The following is a 20490-nucleotide window of genomic DNA, read 5'->3' as shown; positions in this document are numbered from 1 at the left end:
CCCCTTTCAGAAAAAAAAAAATTTCAACAGCCCACTAGCAATTAAAAACTACTGTCCTAGAGGATAAAGTGTAAACCTACACACTACCATCAAGTCAATGCTGATCCAGTGACCCCCCTGTAGGTTTCCAAGACTATAACTGTTTATGGGAATAGAAAGCCCAGCCTTTCTCTCAAGGAGCTGCTGGTGGTTTAGAACTGCCAACCAGACTGGTCACAGACCAGCATTTAACCATTACACTACCAGGACTCCATAAAGATAAAAGTGTAGGAATCTGCTTTTACAGCCCCCAGGATCAGTCCAGCATCCCCTAGGGGGCAAATCACCCATTTGGGGAAATTCTGATTAGAGTGGTTAGCAATTGTGGTTCCCCAGAGCACCCCAAGGCCTCCTTTCCTACAGGTAAATAAAAAAAACCAAACTCACTGCCATTCAGTTGATACCGATCCATGGAGTCCCTATAGGACAGGGTAGAATGCCCCATGAGTTTCCAAGACTGTAACTCTTTATGGGAGTAGGCCCATCTTTCTCCTGTTCTACAGGTACAGCAGTTAGGATTTGTGACACATATACTGGGGGGACATAATTCAATCAGTAATACCCTCCCAGGAAGAAGATAATGTGATGCCTCATCTGCTCAGTAATGATAAGTCTGTGCTTTCTTCAAACCTATTTTTCTATAAGCAAGGTAAGGAATATTATCTTCTAACCCAGAACTCATAAATCTATACATATATACTGAAGCAAAATTGTCATACAACATACTTTTTTCTATCCTATTTAAGAAACACTACTGGTCTCAATTTTCTAAATTAATTCCATGACATTTTAAGAATCACTGGTTTATTTTCTTCCCATAGCAAATGATACTGATTTCAGGTAAGGAAATGTGCCCTGGAAAGACCGAAACCCCCTCCTAAGTTCACCGTGCAACGTTCACGCTGCCAGCTTTTTGTGCATATGGGTTCTTCCCTTTTTAAAAAATTGGGAGTTAATACGATTCCATAGTTCAATCACATCACGCAGTATTGTACAATTGCTACCACAATCAGTTCCTACCTTCCTTTTTTGTCAGTTTTCTTCACCAGCCAACAGCCTCCCTAACCCTTCAAGAGAATCAATTGCTTCTTCTGAGCTCTCTCCACACACAACTACCTCAACTGCAGCACTTCCTGCATTCTGCACAGGACTTCATTGGGGGCAGCGGTGGCTCTCTGGTAGAATTCTAGAAGCCCAGGGAGAGACCTGGATTCAATTCCCAATGCACCTCATGCAGTCACCTCCTCTCAGAGAAGGCTTTCGTGTTGCAATGTGGAGATTTCAGGTTAACACTAGGAAGAAAAGCTTGGTGATCTACTTCCCAACACCTAGTCCATGAGAACCTTGATTGTGCATGGGTTTGTGTGAGTCAGGCGGATTTAACAGCAACTAAGGCGGCGAATGAAGTGGACGGCTGACAAGCAGGCCAGCAGTGTAATCAATAACTGCCACGACAATGAGAAAATGTTACAGTTGTCAAGGAGTTCATTTTACTTGGACCCACAATCAATGGAGAACGCAACCAAGAAATCAAATGAGCAAAAAAAATGTTTAAGGATATATTACACTGACAAATCTTGCAAAAGAGTTTAAGTGCTACGATGTTCTATCTAGAACTGGGACTCAGGGCAGATAGGGATCATTCAATGAACTGAACGTGGTTCAGTACAGTTGGGAGAGGAGCTTGACCAGAGTTGAAGAATGGTAAGAAACGGGGCCAGAGTATGGGTGTACTCTGTTAGACTAAGAACTTTGAACTCCTGAGACAGTTCACTGCAGAGGATTCCCCACCCCACCCCCTGCCACTGGGTCTATAAACTAGAAAGGAAAACAGTGTTCATAGGTCAGTGGAAATCAGAGGATGCAAGAACAGTGACTTTTCCCTGACAGCACATTTTAAAACAAGAAAGAATTGACAGCCTTGTCCATTCAACTACTGTAAATTTCTCATTGTATTCTTAGTCTGCTCCCAAAGTCACCTTGGAGTGGCTTATGAGAAGCTGAAATTCCAAAGAGCTGCTCTAGGTAAAGCTGTGAAGTCAGTCCATGTTATCTTCAAAAAGGAACAGTAAGGAGAAGGTTCCCATACAGAGAGTGTGAGCCGGGCAGAAGGCACATGACCAGCTACAGTGGCTCCCCCCAGCCCTTCCTCTACAACAGAGGTGGAACATGAAACTCAAGGCCAAACTCACGGACATGGGTCAAATTCCATTCACAGTGACCCTATAGGGCAGGGTGGAGCTGCCCTTGTGGATTTCTGAGACTAAACATCTTGATGGGAACTGACGGCCTCCTCTTTCTTCCTCGGAGTCACTGGTGGGTTCAAACTATTGACCTGAGGTTAAGAGCCCAATGTGTAACCCATGATTGTCACCAGGGCTCCCCAGGGGCAGCGTGTTGCTGCTGTCAGGTGTCGTCAGGTGTCAGGTTCTGACTCATAGCCACCAGATGTACAAGAGAATGGAACACTGGCCAGTCCTGCACCAGTCTCTCCATGGTTCTTGGGTCGGAGCCCAGTGTTGTAGCCACTGTGTCGATCCATCTCGCCAGGGGGTCTTCCTCTTTGATGCTGCCCATCCACTTTACCAAGCATCATGTCCTTCTCCAGGGACTGTCTCTCTCGACAACACATCCAAGGGCCAATAGTGAGGGCTCCCAGAGCTGCATCAGCTGGTTGGGACATCTCCCAACTCCGTGTCCCCAGAGACTTGGGTGAAGCTCAAGAACCTGCATTTTATGGGAGACCCTTCAGCGACCAACTCTGAAGCCTAGTGAGCCCTGGATTACCCTTTGAGCAGCACAGAGCCGGGGTTTAGTTTCCTTGGAAATATGATCAACAGAGAAAGCAGCCTTGGCTGTGAGATTCAAGGGGCACTGCACGTTAAGCACAACCTCTTCCTGTGACGTATGTCCTCACCTGTGATTAGGGGGCTTGCATGTCCCCAGAGAAGATAAAAGCCTGGGCTAGCATTAAATTGCTCTCTCCCTCCACGTGGACCACCAAGCGGGGCTGAGGTGAGCATGCTACCATGAAAAAAAAAAAAAGAAACTAAGGAAGTACAAAGGTCAAATGACTCTGCTCAAGAATGACATGCATAAACCAGTATGTCAAATTAATGTTGTTTTATTATAATACTAATTCCCGTTCAGTGAAGTCTGAGCAAACATGCGCAAAAACCAAGTTTTGCAAATAAGTTATGCTCATAAATTAAAAATAAATTCATTATTACTTCCAAAAGTTTATTTCCTGTGATAAACTTAGGAGGCCAAAAGCCGTATTAGGTGGAGCTAGGAAAAAAGAGGCAAAGGCAGACATGTCTATGAGTTTATTCTCATTCTTTAAAAAAAAAAAAAAGGCAGAGGTGAGGGAGGATGGGGAGGGAGACAAAGCCTAAACACTGTGAGCAGGAACCGAGACTCCCAGACCTGGGTATAGTCCCCTACCCCCATCTCAGCTCTCCAAGAGATTTCCACCCACGCAATTTCCTGTTAAACACAATACCCAGCAGTAAAGGTAAAGTGGGACAGTCACTGAGATTTTGACCAAGGGGGCTGGGAGGGGCAGAGTCCAAAAACAGGTATTGGAGGGTAAAAGGGGATGAAATGAGGGCGAGACTAGACTCTGGGAGGACAGCGTTGGGCAGCAAGAAGTGAAGTGCACCAGTCTGAGGGTGCCCCTCCTGACTGCTGCCGTCCACGTCCCTCAAGACCCCAGAGAGCCCCGTGGTTTGTTCTGCAGTCCGTTTGCTGTCCCCACAGGCCTCACAGGCCTAGCTCCAGGTCCCCCAGCTCCTCCTCGAGGGCCCTCCTCCTCGCCAGCTTCTCCAGCTGCTCCTTGCTGGGCTGGCTAACCTCCCCGGCCTGGACCCGCTGCTGCAGCTCCTCCACCTGCCGTAGCTTCTTCTTCAGGTTCTTTATCTTCTTGGCTTTCTCCGCGGTGGCAGTGGAGTCAGGCTGGTCAGAAGTGGCCGTAGGGACTGCATGGAAGCCTTGCAGAGCACTGGGGAGCGGGGCGCTCTCGCCCAGGGACATCTTTTCAAGAGTCCGGCTCACGGCCTCTGCCTCTCCCTTCTCTTGTTGCTGCCGCCTCTTCTCCTTCCGCTTCAGGTTGCGTTTGGCTGTTTTGGAAAGGCCTGGTTCACCACCTTCAGGCCGAGATGGGGTTGCAGGAGCAGTGGCTTCAGGACTCAGCCCTGGGGGCAGTTCTGGCTTATTCTTAAAAAACTTCACATACTTGTTCTCATACCTGAGAAGAAGACAGCCACAGTTTCAAAGAGTTAGAGACCTTTGTGAATCATCCCACCCCCTTTTCTTTTCTTCCCCATCAACCTTCTGATCCACTCCATCCTATATTCCCTCCTCTTTTTCCCTTATTCCTTGGTCCCTCAACTTTCCTCAGTTCTACAGGAAAGTGTGTGTGTGTGTGTGTGTCCCCGGACACTGCGTGGAGGTTCTGATGAACAGAGGACACGGGAGCAGGATTGGTCGCCTCTAACCCTCACCCCGAGCTTCCAGCCCTGTCCCCTCCCCCAGATAGTTGCCTCCCCTGCCACTTCCTGGGTGGTCAGGAGCATCTTCCCCGAATTCTAAGGCACACCCATTTTATCCTCTTTTGGGAGCCCATATACATCCCCTCCTCAGGTCTAGCCACGCACACTGGGACCTCCTCTTGTGGCACGTAGCCTTCTTTCACCCTCCGCTGTTTCCGCCAGGTTCCGTCGGGTCGCTGTGTAGAGGCGATGTACTTGCCTGAAATGAGAGAACTTAAGTCAGAGGCATCTTTACTTTCAAGCATTTCCCATGATGAGAATGCATGACTGTATGCATCCTTCCTTAAGATCCTTCTCTCTACTAAATCCAACCATAAGGCACCTCATATCAACCCTCCATGTATCTCTTGCAACGCATTATTGACTATTATCTTTTTTCCAGCTATGCTCTATGGGGAATACGCAGTATAATACACCACCCTTGCCTTCGAGGAGAGTCTAACTAGATAATTTAGTTGGCAAGATAAGCCTGGCCCAGAGGAATTTAAAAACACAAAACATATAATAGCAAAGGCAGTAAAGTGAAAAGCCCCCAAAGTGGGCAAAAATAAGAGCCATGGATGATTGATAAGACTCTCTACCATAAATTAACAAGGAGGTCTCTAAAGGGAGCCAAAGACAGATTAAAAAAAAAAAAGTAAGATCAAGGAATGGGTTTTGGGCTCACACAAAATCCTAGCTCTAATTGAAGAACAATTAGTTCTTATACTATGGCCCTGGTTGATACAGAACACAGAAGATGTGGGTGCTACAGCAAAGTGTGGTGAAGAAATTAGATGGTGCCCAGCTTTCAGATAAAATAAAGTCTGGTCTTAGAGGCTTGTTTCCAAACAAGAAGCCATCTAAGTGAGATGTCAACTAAGTCCACATGGAAGAAGCATACCAACATTAGTGACCAAAGGTTACATAACACAAAGCCAAAAGAGGGAATGGGATCAGAGCCTAAATTATGAGATTCTGGTTTGCAGAAGGCTATGGATGACAGTGGAAACCCAAGTTCATTTGTGAGCTCTACACAGGAAATCAGCCTCCAGTGATTACCATCTTCCATAACGGTTACCAAACAGAGCGCATTAGAGGGATGCTACAGATCACAGGATACACCTGACTTGAATGGTTAAAACCTGCCCAGTGGATTCCCCTCTGATACACGTTGGGCCTGATTTGGTTTTCAACATTTTCTTTTTTTCTCATATGAGGGTTTCTCTCTTATGTATTGTCAGTGAATATTTGTAATATGTTTTGCTGTTTTTCAGCAAATAAAACTCAGCATTGATCAACCAATAGAGACAGCAACTACAGTGAGGGTTCCAGGAGGGGGGCGCACAGTGGGGGAGGGGGAGCAAGGTAAAGGGAGTTATGAAGGAAGAGAACGTTTTGAAATTGATCGTGGTAGCAATTGTACAATACTGCTTGATGTGACTTAACTATGGACTGATATGATATCTGTATTAGCTTCCAATAAAATGGTTTTACAGGGGGAAAGAACTACAGAAGGAGAAATGGCTAGAGACTTTATGGAGACGGGAAATTTATTTGGATGGAACTTGAAAATCAGCCCAACTTTAAGCCTGGATTTATACTACAGAATATAATACTATACAGATGTATATTTGTTGCCATATCATTGAGTTAGAAAAAAGGCTGGAAACACTTGAATGGCCATCACCAGAAGAAAGGGGAACTAGACTTGATTCACCCGTGAAGCACACTACTATTACAGATGCTGGCTCTGCGTGTCCTGATTAAATGCTATGCATGACACACTACATGAAAGGTCAAGATGCCCAATAATTTGTAGAGCAGCCATCTTCAAACTTTATTTCATAACCCCTTTTACATTCTAATTTAATGTCATTACCCAACATTTTAAAAAGCCTATTCTCCACTAAAGAAGAATTTGTAAGTACTGGGAAGCCGTCAAGTACATACTGCCGGACAGAAGTTCCACGATTCCAGCTTCCAAAGCCAGCAGCAGACTGCCCGTTATTCTCCCGAGTGGCTAGCGGGTTAGCTCCTCCAATGAGTCTGCTCAGTTGCTACAAGTTTCACCACCAAACTCCCATAGGGCCTCCTCGTCACTTGAAAGCTTGAGTGTTTTCACTGGCGGTAAATGTTGTCAACTGTGTTCCTAAAGTGACAGGCTCACTTTGTTCCCAGGAAAATGTCTGTCAGATACCAATTCACTAGCAGTTCTTTCAAGTATAAATGATGTTCCATGAAGCTTGTTGGGCTTACAAATCAGACAACCGCACAGGTGATTCCTCCTGAGACAACCATCCCGCTAAGTCACAGACAAGATTAAAAGGGCATGTATCAAAATAAACAAAGCTGATTTTGTAAGTGTATTCAAGGGTTCAATTTAATAAAAAAATCTTTTTTACACTTTCACGAAGGCTATTCTAAACGGAAAGTGTCATTATTTGCTGCATGTGTCGAGGAAAGAGTAACAGAGGTGGCTTGGTGCCATTGCCTTGAACTGTGCTATCGTGACAGCAGTTCCCATCGCTGCTTTGCTCCATCAGTGCAAACGAATGCCAGCCTTGTGCAAAAAGCAAATACAGAACAGTCAGCCCGAGAACAGTTCCCTGCACCCTTGGGTCGCCAGGAGTTGGAATTAACTTGATGGCGGTGATGACGGCAACAGCTCTGCTTGCAGAGTTCCCCAAAGGGTTGTCCGAATCCCCAAGGACCCTGAACCACTCTAAGAACTGCTGGCATGCGGCACTGTCCCGTTCTGAAAGATCTAAATAGTCAGTCTGTGTTGAAGGCCCTTGGAAGGACCCACAAAAGCCTTTAGATCAGCGGTTCTCAACCTGTGGGTCGCAACCCCTTTGGGGGTGTCAAATGACCCTTTCTCAGGGATCACTCAATTCATAACAGTAGCAAAACTATGGTTATGAAGTAGCAACAAGAATAATTTGATGGTTGAGGGTCACCACAACATGAGGGACTGTGTGAAAGGGTCACGCCATTAGGAAGGTTGAGGACCACACTAGATAATGCTGCTTACCCTGCGGGAAAGCCTGGGAGAGGAAGAGGCTGGAGCCATTAACATGGAAAATTCTCTCTTTTTTGTATTACTTTAAAAAGAGAGTGATTTTATTTAAGTAAAAAGTCAAGTCTAGGGTCACCCATGAATTAAATATGAAATAAATTGGCTCCTTTGGCCACAATATAAAATTTTTAAACACAAACAAAGCTGTTCAAACCTAAGAACGTCATGGCTAGAAGAATGGGCTTGGCGTATTTAGGGACAGGAAGCTCCGTGTAAGTCAGACATTTGATGTTAGGGAGCAAGTGAAAGTCAAATTACCCCCTCTCCCCTCCAAATACTCTGTCCTAGTTTTAAATGTCAAGAAATTTATACTTTATCTGGGGAATGAGAGCCATTAACAACATTCTTGGACCAGCTGTGATGGGCAAGGCTTTGAATTTGTAAGCAAAGACCGAGATCCTGCCCTTTTCCTCAAAGGTCTCATAATCTACTTGAAACAGGAATACATTGTTGTCAAATATAAATAATCATAAAAGGTTATGCACGTTAATTGGCAAATGAGGCAAATAATGCTAAAACACTGTCCCTGAACTTCAAGGCAGGGTAAAATTGAAGACTGAAAAAACTGAGAGGCTTTGTGGAGGGAGGGCAGGGACTGGAGACAGGCTTTTGGGAAAGGGCTAAATTAAATGAAAAAGACATGGACCTGGCAAAGAAGGAGGCTGCTCAGACTCTGAGTGTAATATCTGGCTCAGAGCAATGCAGTCAACAAGTACTTTGCTGAAAGAATGTCCTTTATTCAAAGCAGGGTTTGGGGACAATTAATCTGGCATGATGAGAAGATAAATTAAAAAGGGGAAGAGTGAAGGCTGAGGAAACAAGTTAGCAGAAAGATTTCAAGAATCCTGGCATAAAGGGCAGGATGGACTGACTGACAGTGAGAACGGAAAGGAAAGCACCAGAGGGTTACCAAAGACCAAGTGCACTCACTGACAGGGAGGGCTGAGGGCATCGAGGGCAGAGAGCATTCAAAATGCTTTGTTTCAGCAATCGCAACCTGGAGGATTTTGCGAAATAGATCCAACAGGAAAAGGAGAACCACGTGAAAGTTGTGTCATTTTCTACTGAGAGCTAAAAGTCATATCCAATTCTACAAGAATGGTTAAAAATATATAGTATACCCATCAACATGACTAACAATGCAGAATAAAAGAGTACAGCATGTAGTGTAATGTAAAATAAAATTGTACATATGCTGTGACTTCAACCATTAAATAGCTTACATATTATTTGTAAGTTTAGAAACGAACATGCAATAATGGGAATGTGTTGGAAAACTGCAATTAAAAAGTTTTAATAATGCTGTTCTACGATGGCTTTAAAAGTTTATGATTTTCGAGGGTCAAGCATAAACAGCTTGGAGGATCTGAGCAGAGGAAATTCCTTTTGGCCAGGTGATTTGGAAAGATTTCATAAAGGCTCTGTTGTAAACCTTGGTAGATCCAGCACTCTTTGAAGAGAGATTTACACAAGTGAGAGGTGGGAGTGCGGTAAAGGAAGGAAGGAAAGGGATGGATCTGACTGGTCACACTTGACTTCAAATTCTTCCTGGATTCCTGTCGCCCTCAGGGTAACAGCACACAAAGGCCTTCCTGCCCCCCCTGTGCGAGTCTCCAACCTCTGGGCTCCTGCACGCACACTCTGCTCTAGGTAGGGAACTATCGACATATCAAACTCAGACCCTCCCCACAGTCTCTCGGCCTCTTTGCTCCTGCTTCCCTCGGCCTTATGAACACTTCCCTCACTTCTTACCACAGTTCATTGCTCTGCTCTTCCCTGACTCCCGAGCCCTGGCCAGGTTAGGAGGAGGAGCCCTTGGTGCACCCACGTACTGGTCTTTGCCTTTGTCGTGTTCTAAGTTCAACCGATCTGGGTGCCTGAGAACAGGGACTGTGTCTCTGATCTTTTTAGCAGGGCCTCGGCCCCAAACAAAAGTAAACATTAGCTGATGACAGCAAATATTGGTCTGAATTACTGTATTAAAGTATCGGTAATAAAAATTACTGAATTAAATAATAAATAAATGTTAAGTGCAATGTTTGGAGAAGAGCCAAGGATCCAGTATGCATCAGGAAAGGCAGCTGGGGTAAACTAGTCAAAGTAAAGGGCCTGCAATCTCCACTAAAACCTAACTATGGGAAGTGAGTCCTGGTAGTAAAGTGGTTATGCGCTGGGCTGGACTGCTAAGCTGCTAACCGCAAGGTCAGCAGTTCAAAACCGCCATCTGCCCCCTCAGGAGAAAGATGAGGCTTTCTACTCCCGTAAAAATCTAACTATGGGAGGGCACTGACGGCCAACAAGGGGACCCAGAGGGTTCGTTCAAAGTAATGCCCTAAGATCAACGTGAAAATGTGTCACATGAAGTCAATAGCTACTCCTAGCACCCCTGGGTTTCCGAGGCTGTCAATCTCTCTGGCCAGGCATGGCTGGTGGGCTTGAAGTGTGCCAGGACTAGTCCACAGCACTACCAGGGCTCCTTACCCTAAACAAAAGGTGAAGCAAATGACTGCAATAGCTGCAATGTGCAGGACTTGACTGAAGTGGTCTCCATGGCTATTGGATGGGAAATGAAAGAGAAATGTACTGTGAAGAATGCGTCAACAGGATCTAAAAGCTGCCAACATTTGCTTTAGAGAGAGGACAACATGGAAACACTACTGTGGGCTTAACCTGATGCTTTTCACATGCAGTCTCTTATTTGACTTTAACCACATACCTGTGAGGAGGTCAGGCATATGGTTCAGAACATTCTTTCACACATTCACTTAAAATGTTTATTGAGCACTTACTACGGTGCCTGCCGAGCACTGTAACAGGAGCCAGAGACATAGCAATGGACACAGCAAGCGAGCAAGGCCCCTGCCCTCTTGTAGCATGCATTCTAGTGAGGAAGGTCGTTAACAAGCCAGCTAATGACAGTGCTCACTCTAGCATGTGAACTATTTGGAGGAGAATAAAAGCTACTGGTAAAAAGTGGGGGGGGGGGGGGAGAAATCTTTGTGAAAGTATGACTTCGAGACAAGCAGGGTTTGATAAGGAATTAGGAAGAAAGGAACAATGCCAAAAACATCTACTTAAATTGATTGCATGGAAATTCTAGCTAGCAGGTTCAGACTAGTAAAGATGGGAGTGTGAGAAAAGCCAGGACAGAGGCTTCCTGGAAGGCCATCCTGTCGGGCGTCCTCCACAATACAAAGAGCCCGTTTTCACAAAGGAGCACCTATTTCAGGTTATCTTGGTGCCGTCCTCTGGCATCCAAGGGAGAAGTCTGGTGGTTCCCACTCCTAGAATTACACACCAGGGCACAACGTCAGGCTTTCCAGGTAACAGCTTGAAGAGTCAGAAACTCCAGATTACAGACAGTTGTTGAAGGGATGCTTATAAACTTTGTCATTCACCCATGTCTGCTATACTATAATCCCCAATCTGTGTCCTTCAAGTCATAGCAATTTAAAGAAAAACCCTTTAAACTGAAAGAGGCCTTGTTCTCAGGAGTTTAACAAGATTAACAACGCCCTGCACGGAGTCCACTCTGACTCATAGCAATCCTGTAGGTCAGAGAACTGCTACCTGAGTTTCCACAGCTGTTAACTCATTACGGAATAGAAAGCCAAGTCTTTCTCCCACAGGGCAGCTGGTGGTTTCAAACTGCTGACCTTGCGGCTGGCAGTGCAACACATAACCACGATGCCACCAGGGCTCCTATGGAGAGAGTAAGCCTCACAAAATAGCCAGTTTGGGAGGAGGTGAACTCCAAGGTTGGCAAGCGAGTTGATCCGCACTGAGTGATAAGCCCCTGGGAGGGGTGTCTTACAAAAGCAGATCAGGTCACAGATTTAGATTTGAGGATGGCCTTGGCCAATAACTGTAAGGTCTGAAGGCAGTTCCCCACACAGAGAAAATACAAAAAAGAGATCAATGTGGAAGAATGATTCTGGAAAAAAATTATCATCAATTTCCTCGAGGAGAAATGGTGGGGCAGCACGAACAAGACATCACTGGTAGGAAAAAGAATATAGCAAGCTAGTTCGGTGCCAGGGAGGCCAAAAGGAGTGTAAGAGAGATGAGGAGGCAGGTGGCTAACGAGGTTAAGTACTGAGCGAGGAAAAGGACAAGGAGCACTGAGGAAAGATGACCAGAAAACCCTGCCTCGCTCCTTCAGAAATTCTTATTTAGTTTTTGAAAAGTAGGGTGGTAAGAATTGAGGAGCTGATACCAAGGGCTCAAGTAGAAAGCAAATGTTTTGAGAATGATGATGGCAACAAATGTACAAATGTGCTTGACACAATGGATGGATGTATGGATTGTGATAAGAGTTGTAGGAGCCCCCAATAAAATGATTTTTTAAAAAGAAAGAAAAGTAGGGTGGTATGAAGGCAGACTACACATGAATAAAATACAATAAGCATTTATTATTGCCTCCTAAGTACTATCCCATGAGCACATGTGGTGGCAGAGTGGTTATGTGTTGGGCTGCTAATTGCAAGGTCAGTGGTTCGAAACAACCAGGCGCTCTGCAGCAGAAAGGGAGGGAGCTTTCTGTTCCCATCGAGAGTCTACCCTGTCCTACAGGCTTCACTATGACTCGACATAGATGCTAGGGCAATGAATTTCGTTGAAGTACTACATTAAGTGCTATAAGGATTATCAGAATGAGGGAAATGATACCTACTTTCCAGAAATTTGAAGTCTACGGGCGGCAAGGAAAGGTTATGTAGGCAAATACTACTACACAAATACAAAGCAATTATTTTTAAGTATCATGAGTGACATAGAAACACTGGTAAGAGATTCCAAGAGAATATATAATCACACCTAGTCTGGTGAGGTGAGGAGGTAGGAGATCAGGAAATTCTTAGGAAGTTGGCTTTACAGGGCTCCATGGTAGTCATGGTAATAGTTTAACAGTGGCCTGTCCTTCTGCGGAAAGAGAATGGAAGAGGCATTCCAAGAAAAGGAACAACAAGGGGCCATCGGGGCAGTGCAAGAATCAGAAGAGAGCACAAGGCTGGTTGTGTGAACCAAACAAACTCACTGCCATCGAGTTGATTCAGACTCATAGTGGCTCCCAGGAAGACTGGAACGGTCCCTTTGGGTTTCCGAAGCTAAAAACCTTCACAGAAGCAGAAAGCTTCACCTTTCTTCTGTGGAGTAAGTGGTGAGTTCAAGCCACTGACCTTGTAGCTAGCACCCCAACATATGGCAAGGATGCTCCTATTTCTTTTGTATGTGTGTGTAATTACTTACTGTGCTTTACTTATGTTCAATTTTTAACAATGAAAATACATCCTACATGTCAGATATTAACATTAAGATTCATAACAATAGCAAAATTACAGTTATGAAGTAGCAACGAAAATAATTTTGTGGTTGGGATTCACCACAACATATTAAAGGTTTGTGGCATTAGGAAGGCTGAGAACCACTGCCATAGAAAAAGGTATTCTGTGAGGTTAGAACGAAAACCATACGCTACCTGGGTTACGGTCTCTTCTAAATGGCAACTATTTGGCCCACCCCCTGGGAGGGGGTTATATGTAGACCATTGTGATCAGTTCCGCATTGGGATGCTATGTCATGGGGAAGATTCTGGTTCAATTCCTGTCCCTGATGTGCACACAGCAGCCTCAGGGAAGGCCTGCCTGTTGCTGTGATGCTGACCAGGTTCAAAACTAAGTCTAACCAAGAAGAACGGCCTACAATCGACTTGTGAAATCAGCCAGTGGAAATCGTATGGACACAATAGTCTGATGTATAATCACACACAACACAAGACAGGGCAACAGTTCACATTCTGGTATGTGGTTGGGGTCATCGTTAAGGCAGGGGCCCAACTCAACTGCAGCTAACACTAATATTACCTAGGGGCATTAAATTCTTTTGTTGAATCTAAGTATCAGGTAGACAGCATCAGTTACAGAAGAAGAAACCATCTGTAAGGGGTTAAAGGTTTATCCAAATATCACAATTACGTAGCTGCAATTTGAATCCAGGTCTAACTCCACAGTTGACATAAAACACTGCTATAGCCTATCTTAGCCCATCTTAGATAGCCAATCTATACACTGGAAGGTATAGGCAGACATGGCATACCACACTGAAAAACTGTGCTTATGTTAACGGAATACAGGAGCCCTAGTGGCCCTGTGGTTAAACTACTCGGCTGCTAACCAAAAGGTTGGCCGAACCCACCAGCGCTCCACAGGGCAAAAATACGGTAATCTGTTTCTGTAAAAATTCACAGCATTGAAAACCCTATGGGGCAATTCTACTCCATCATATAGGGTCCCTGTGGGATATGCTATCAGAGAGGGTTATAATGAATAAAAGAGTAGATAAAAAATATGTTTTTTAGCCTATCTCAAAAGTTATTAAACAAGTTTGGAATATCCTTAGTGAAACAATTCCCACCAGAGTATTCTTTATTTTTTTGGTTTGGTTTTGAATGGCAAGAGCTATTATTTTCTAAAACAGGTTCTAATTCTTGTACACAAAATGACAATATGAGGTGAGTCAAAAAGTGCTGCTACACACCTTTACTAAACAAAAATCAAAATATGAAAAGTTTCTCCAACACGTCTATCTAGATCTATATACTTTGCAGGTGGTTTTCCCCAACCCTTCCCCAAATAATTCTGTGTGCTTCCATTGATACCACGTCAAAAGAGCAGCCTGGGCATCCCCGGGGGACTCAAATTGTGTTCCTTGTTTTGCAAAAAAAATGAAGTAAGTCTGAAAGGCCAAGACCAGGGCTGCCGGGTGGATGGGCTAGGTCTCCCCAATGGGATCCTTACAGGACAGCTCTTGCTGGCCTCAAAGAATGAGCAGTTACAGGAGCACCGGGATGGAAAACAAGGCCTGTGCACAACTTCCCTGGCCTCCTTTCGCACCCGTATCATTTCACTTCTCTGAAAACTTCTTCCTAATACACTGCTGGGATCACCCTGTGTCCTGTGAGAAGCGCCATCAAAATGACCCCTTTGGAGTGTCCAAAAAGAGTGTAATAACCATCTGAGCGGCCTCTGTGACTGGGAGTGAGCTGGTCCAGAGCTTCCTGTAAGACTTGCTGATTTGACTGGACTGCTGAAGGCACCCTAATGAGTAAGACAGGGTATCACTGAAAGAAATCCCTGACCAGTCCTCCCCCAGATAATCAATACCATACAAAGAATGAAAGCCTGAAAAATGGACAGCCAAGAGCAGCCTACGGAGCCTTGAGAACTAAACGTAATGCAGTATCCTGGATGAGATCCTGGAACAGAAAAATAACATTATGTAAAAAAAAAAAAAAAAGAGGACATCTGAATAAAGCATAGACCTTAGTTAATAGAACATTGCATCGATATAAAAACAAACTACAAACTCAGTCATCAGGCAGATTCCGACTCACAGGGACCCATAGGACGGAATAGAACTGCCTCTGTGGGTTTCCGAGACTGCAACTCCTCTTTCGCCCGCAGAGAAGCTGGTGGGTTTGAACCACTGGCCTTGCAGTTAGCAGCTGAGTGTGTAGTCCACTAAGCCACCAGAGTTTCTCTTGGTATCAATATGCTAGTTCATTTCACTGTAAGTAACGTACCATACTAATATGTTAATAACATGGGGAGCAGGAAATGGAGAAGGGGATGCTCCATATCATTTTCTCAACTTCTATAAACGTGAAACTGTTTGGAAAGTGGATGATCTGAAGAGTTGGTCTTGGGTTGGCTAGAACACGATGCCTGTAACAGAAATAAGTAAGGAAAACACTGATTTGGTCAGGTTAGTTTTGAGGGCAGCACCACATTCAAGAGTGAAAAGGCACAGGCAACCTTAGGAAAGAGACTGGTGCCACAAGGTCCGATGTAGCACCGATGAAAAATACAGCTTTCCTCTAGTTCCTAAATGCTTCCTCCCCCCCTCCCCCCGACTATCATGATCCGAATTCTACCTTGCAAGTCTGGCTAGACCAGAGGGTGTACACTGGTACAGATAGGAGCTGGAAGCACAGGGAATCCAGGGCAGATGATCCCTTCAGGACCAGGGGTGTGAGTTGATATTGGGAGGGTAGATGGAGAATGGGTTGGAAAGAGGGAACCAATTCCAAGGATCTACATGTGACCTCCTCCCTGATGGAAAGACAACAGAAAAGGGGATGAAGGGAGACCTCGGACAGGACAAGATATGACAAAATAATAATTTATAAATTATCTAGGCCTCATGAAGGAGTGGAGAGTGGGGAGGGAGGGGGAAAAAAATGAGGACCTGATGCCAAGGGCTTAAGTGGAGAGCAAATGCTTTGAAAATGATGAGGGCAATGAATGTACAGATGTGCTTTACACAATTTATGTATATGTGGATTGTGATAAGAGTTGTATGAGCCCCTAATAAAATGATTTTTTTTTAAATTTGAGGATTCAGAGTGAAGGGGTGGGGTCTAGCCTGTCAATCGGTCAAAGCTGGATGACCTCATTTGGAGGTGCAAAAGAAATAGCTCGCTGGAGGGAGGACACAGGCTCACTCCCCGAGAGCCTCTCTACTGACAAGACACATGGATCTTTGCTGATGGTAGTGAGAGTCCCAGACCTGGAGGAGCCACCTGAAGATCCTCATCAGTGCTGAGATGCTTCCACCCTCAGTGGATTCACAAGACTATGCACCCACTGGCCTGTGATCTGTCTAAATTCGGCATCATTGCATGTGTTTCGTGAGTCTGAAGAAGAATTTATAGATTGGCATCAGACATATGGGCTAATATCAGCCTTACTGACTTGATCTGGACTGGACTGGGACGTTTTCTCAATAATAAATTGCTCTTGTATATAAAGCTCTTTCTTATACACACACAAAAAAGAAAAGAGACTGGTGCCAAACATGAAAACCACATGGAGTTAGTGAACAAATAAGTAGTAAGGAAATGAAATTAACAAGTGCTGACCTGGTGTCCTAGTGGTTAGGCGGTCAGTTGTGATCCGCAAGGCCAGCAGTTCAAAACCACCAGCAGCTCTCCAGGGGAAAGGCAGGGATTTCTATACCCATGAAGAGTTATCGTCTCAGAAACTCACAGAACTTCTACAGGGTCACTAGGAGTTGTAATCGATGGACAGAAGTGAGTTTTATTTTGTTTTGTTTTTGACTCCATATTCAAGAAAACTGGCTGCAGACAGGGGGTAAAAAAAGATGAATAAAGATGGATCTGTATTTCTCAGTGAAATAGAAGATGAAGTCACAAAGAACAGGAGAACTTAGGGTGGGGGTGGGATTGTTGTTAGAAAATACAAGGAAATCAGGACATAACCTGGAGAGAACCCGTGAACTTGGCGGAAGTTATACAATTATGGTATCCCAACTCTACCAGCTTTCAAGCTCTTTCTGTGACAACAGGCAGTAGGCTGGAATCCTACAGAAAACCGTTGATTCGTATGAAAAGCCCAATGAACAAATAAAGCAAAGAAGGTCGTTTCAAAAAAGACTGGTCACAAATGTCTACCTGGTCAGCACCAAAGGTGCCTGAGACTCGGAAGGCTGGGAAGGGTCAGAGCTAGGGAATCAGTTGTTGATGCGTGTGCTGTCGAGTTGATTCCAAGTCAGAGGCCCTTAATGGCAGAGTAAAGCAACCCTGTAGGATTTCCTAGGTGGACCCTTGGGTCTTTTTTCTTGTGGAGAGGCTGGTGGTTTTGAGCATTGGTGGTTTGTAACCACTGCACCGCTGGAGCTCCTCTTCCAGAGAGCCTCAAACTAAAAAAACCCAACAAACTCACTCTCGATTCTGACTCATGGCAACCCAACAGGCAGGGTAGAACTGCGTTTGTGGGTTTCCAAGACTAACTCTTCACAGGGGTAGAAAGCCCCGTCTTTCTCCAGAGGAGGCTGGTTGGTGGTTTCAAACTGCTGACCAGTGGTTAACAGCTCAACCCATAGCCACTCTGCCACCAGGGCTGCCAGAGAGCCCAAGGAGGGCCAAAAAGTTGAGTGTGGCCAAGAAGGAGGCTAAAGTAATGGAAACCATCTGAGGGGCAGTAATGTCATGGTGAGAATCAGGCTGTAGTGATTCTGACGTGAAGCTGCTTTGACATAGGGAGCTTTGGAAATAATGTCATTTCCCATGAACTTTTTGAAGTCTCTTCGTAAAAAGGAAACCGCCGTCAACGTTCTCCCTTCTGAGAAACTATGCGATTAGAGTATTACTAAGTGGCTGACGGCTCTGAGAATTATGATAGCAAGAAATATAGAGCGGAGGAGAAAACATCCAAATAGGCCTGGGTGCTTTCTGAGTAGTAGATGGTGCTCTGATTTCAAAGAAAATGTTAACTGCATTACAATACTTGCCACAGGAGTGCAGTCAGGTAAGCAATCTGATTCCTTCTCCTTTTCCAAAGTCACAGGAAATAGAAGCTACCTCGGGGTGGGCGTAGAGCAAGATGCAATACCTCGATGTTCATTAAGTCAAGGTAACGAAAATGTTTAAGGATAAAAATAAATACTAACCTGTTAAGTAGTACCTTCAGCGGACACCTTAAAAGGAGCTAACTGAAAGAGATGCTGGGTGGAGGGCAAAAAGAAAGAGGCTGTGTTGCTTTAAAACGTGAGGTTGGGAAAAGCAGCAAAGAACTGGATTGCATTAGGTACCACAAAGAGGGTTCAGAACAAACCCAGAGAGCAACAGGCAGCAAGCATAACTAATGCATTTCAAAACAGTGTGTACTGTAGCAAACACAGTGTCATCTCTACAGAAGACTGCGTCCACACAGTAAGCTGCACTTGCATAGCAGTTTAGATTGCTTTCACATATATGATCGGATCCTATTTAGATATTAATAAGTTTCTAAAACTGAAACAATTAGGATGCGGCAAAATCATGATGAAAAGTTTTGAATCTCAGTTTATAACACACCACAGGCACAAGGTACTCCCTCTCTCTCTCTCTCTCAAGGAGCCAAGCTAGACATTCTGCAGGAGCCAAAGAGAGGATTCTTACAACTGGTCAAATATGAAAACAGGCCACATTGGCCTTGTCCCACCTTCAACTAACAGCCTCAACCCTTGTCACCACAGAAGGAGACGGGTGGTACCATCAAGGGGAGAAAACCCAGGCTGAAAATTAAATTCTCTTCCTTCACGTCTCTGGATTTCAGTAGCTCAACAATCAACGAGGTAGAAAGTGTAAGAAACATACTATATCAGTAAGTTCTTTCGGCTAGACACCGCTTCAAGAAAAAATATTTAAATGGGGATGGAGTACGGGAGAAAACAGGCATTACTGATATGGGGGAGGGGAGCAAGGAGGCAGGAATTGGAGGGAAGAGAATGTAGGAGCCTCCATGCTGGGAATCCAAGACATGAAGGATGCTCCACCTGCTTTGCTGGAGATAAGCTTTAGGCCCGCGAGGGTGCTGGAGCAGGTACCAGCAACGAAGGACCCCCGGGTTTGGGTGACCGGAAGAAGCCAGGACCCCCCCCAAAAAAAAGCCCTAAGACCAGAAGGGGGCGCAGGTGACACCCCGCACGAGAATGAATGGGGAAGGCGGTCCGGGGGGCGGGGCAAAGGAGGGGCCCCGGGATGGGCGGGGCACAGACCCCTTTCCAAGTCCAAACCCCTGCCCGGAGAGCCCGGGGAGAAGCGGCTCCGCGGCTCCCGCACTCACCGCCGGTCTCGTCAGTTACATAGGGAGTCGCCATCTTGGAAACGCAAACCACTTCCGGCGTGAGTGCTGGAGTCCCGCCCCCTCCCCACCGGAAGCGGAGTCCTGATCCTAGCAAGCCACCATCTTGGTCTTAAAGGGAGCGTGCACCATTTCATGACAGGGGCGTGAGGAACAGCCGGTCGGAAAAGCCGAAGAAGTTAATAAAGGCCGTGGGCTCCCTTACGCTCCCGCTCTCGTTCCTGAGCGCCTGCGGCACGTGAAGCAGCCCTGCGGGTGCCAAGAGAACTTCCGAGGCACAGACCCCGCGTCCTCCAGGGCGCTCCCCGTCAGTCCGGAAACGCTGAGAAAAGGCGCCAAGACCACCCGCCCCCGGCACAGGGGTTGGCATCTGAGGCGAGGGGGGCCGCGCCGGCCTGCGGAGGGGCCCTGCGGCGGGGCCGGGGAGCCCCGGGGACGCGCCGGGCACGCCGAAGCCCCCACTGACCCTTTCCGAGACGAGCCCGCACTCGCCCAGGCAGAGACCCGCACGTGGGCCCTTGCGAGTGGAGGGCGCCGCCGGCCGTCACCTGTTCCCGCCGCTCCGGCGCTGCTCGCGGCTTCCATGGCCCCGGAGGCTGCGGGCCGGCCGGCCCGGTGCGCGAGCGGCCTGCGCTGGCCCTGCCCCCGGGGCGGCTCCGAGCCGAGCCTCCGGGCGTGGTGACGAAGGCCCTCCGAGCCCCGCTGCCGCCCCGGCAGGTCAGAGGGCAGGGCGAGGTCGGCGGGGTGGGTCCGCTTCGCCGTGGCGTCACTACAGGAGTGGGGGGGACAGGTGCGAATCGCAGCGGGGACGGCACCGACAGGACGGCAGACCTTTCATCCCTTCGTTGCAACAGACATCTCTGGGCGGCTCAATAAAAGCTCCGTGATCGTCACGGGGAACCTGGTGGTGTCGTGGTCTAACTGCAAGGTCAGTAGTTCGAAATCAGCGGCCCCTCTGAGGGGGGACGACCAGGTTTTCCGCTTTCCCAAAGAGTTGACTCGGCGGGAGGGGGCTGCTGTGTGGTCCCCGCGGTCATAATTGACTCGGTAGCAGTGGGATTGGGATTGAGATTAGGTTTGGTTGAAAGGAAAATCGCTATCGAATGGATGCCAACTCATAGCGACCCCAAAGGACAAGGTGGGACTGCCCCTGTGCATTTCCCAGACTTTTTGGGAGTAGAAAGCCCAGTCCGCGGCCCGA

At 46.3% G+C, this 20490-nt stretch overlaps 1 protein-coding gene across 2 annotated transcripts; it reads right to left on the bottom strand.

The window, feature by feature from the left end:
- Nucleotides 1-3350: 3350 nt before the first annotated feature.
- On the bottom strand, nucleotides 3351-20007 carry PYM1 (PYM1 exon junction complex associated factor). Of its 2 annotated transcripts, none has more exons than XM_075551519.1 (3): nucleotides 19838-20007; nucleotides 4695-4788; nucleotides 3351-4285 (listed from the first exon to the last, which is right to left on the bottom strand). In XM_075551519.1, exons 1-3 carry the CDS (start codon nucleotides 19872-19874, stop codon nucleotides 3802-3804), a joined length of 615 nt encoding a protein of 204 aa, XP_075407634.1. In that variant the 5' UTR covers nucleotides 19875-20007; the 3' UTR covers nucleotides 3351-3801. The 2 variants fall into 2 exon arrangements, with proteins under 2 accessions (XP_075407634.1, XP_075407635.1); XM_075551520.1 differs by lacking the exon at nucleotides 19838-20007 and adding an exon at nucleotides 19272-19400.
- Between the last annotated feature and the right edge of the window lie 483 nt (nucleotides 20008-20490).

This window comes from Tenrec ecaudatus, chromosome 6, assembly GCF_050624435.1.
Source record: "Tenrec ecaudatus isolate mTenEca1 chromosome 6, mTenEca1.hap1, whole genome shotgun sequence".
In the NCBI taxonomy this organism is placed as follows: Eukaryota; Metazoa; Chordata; class Mammalia; order Afrosoricida; family Tenrecidae; genus Tenrec; species Tenrec ecaudatus.
Note: the sequence above shows the minus strand (reverse complement) of the source record. Positions and strands in the feature narration are given on the sequence as shown.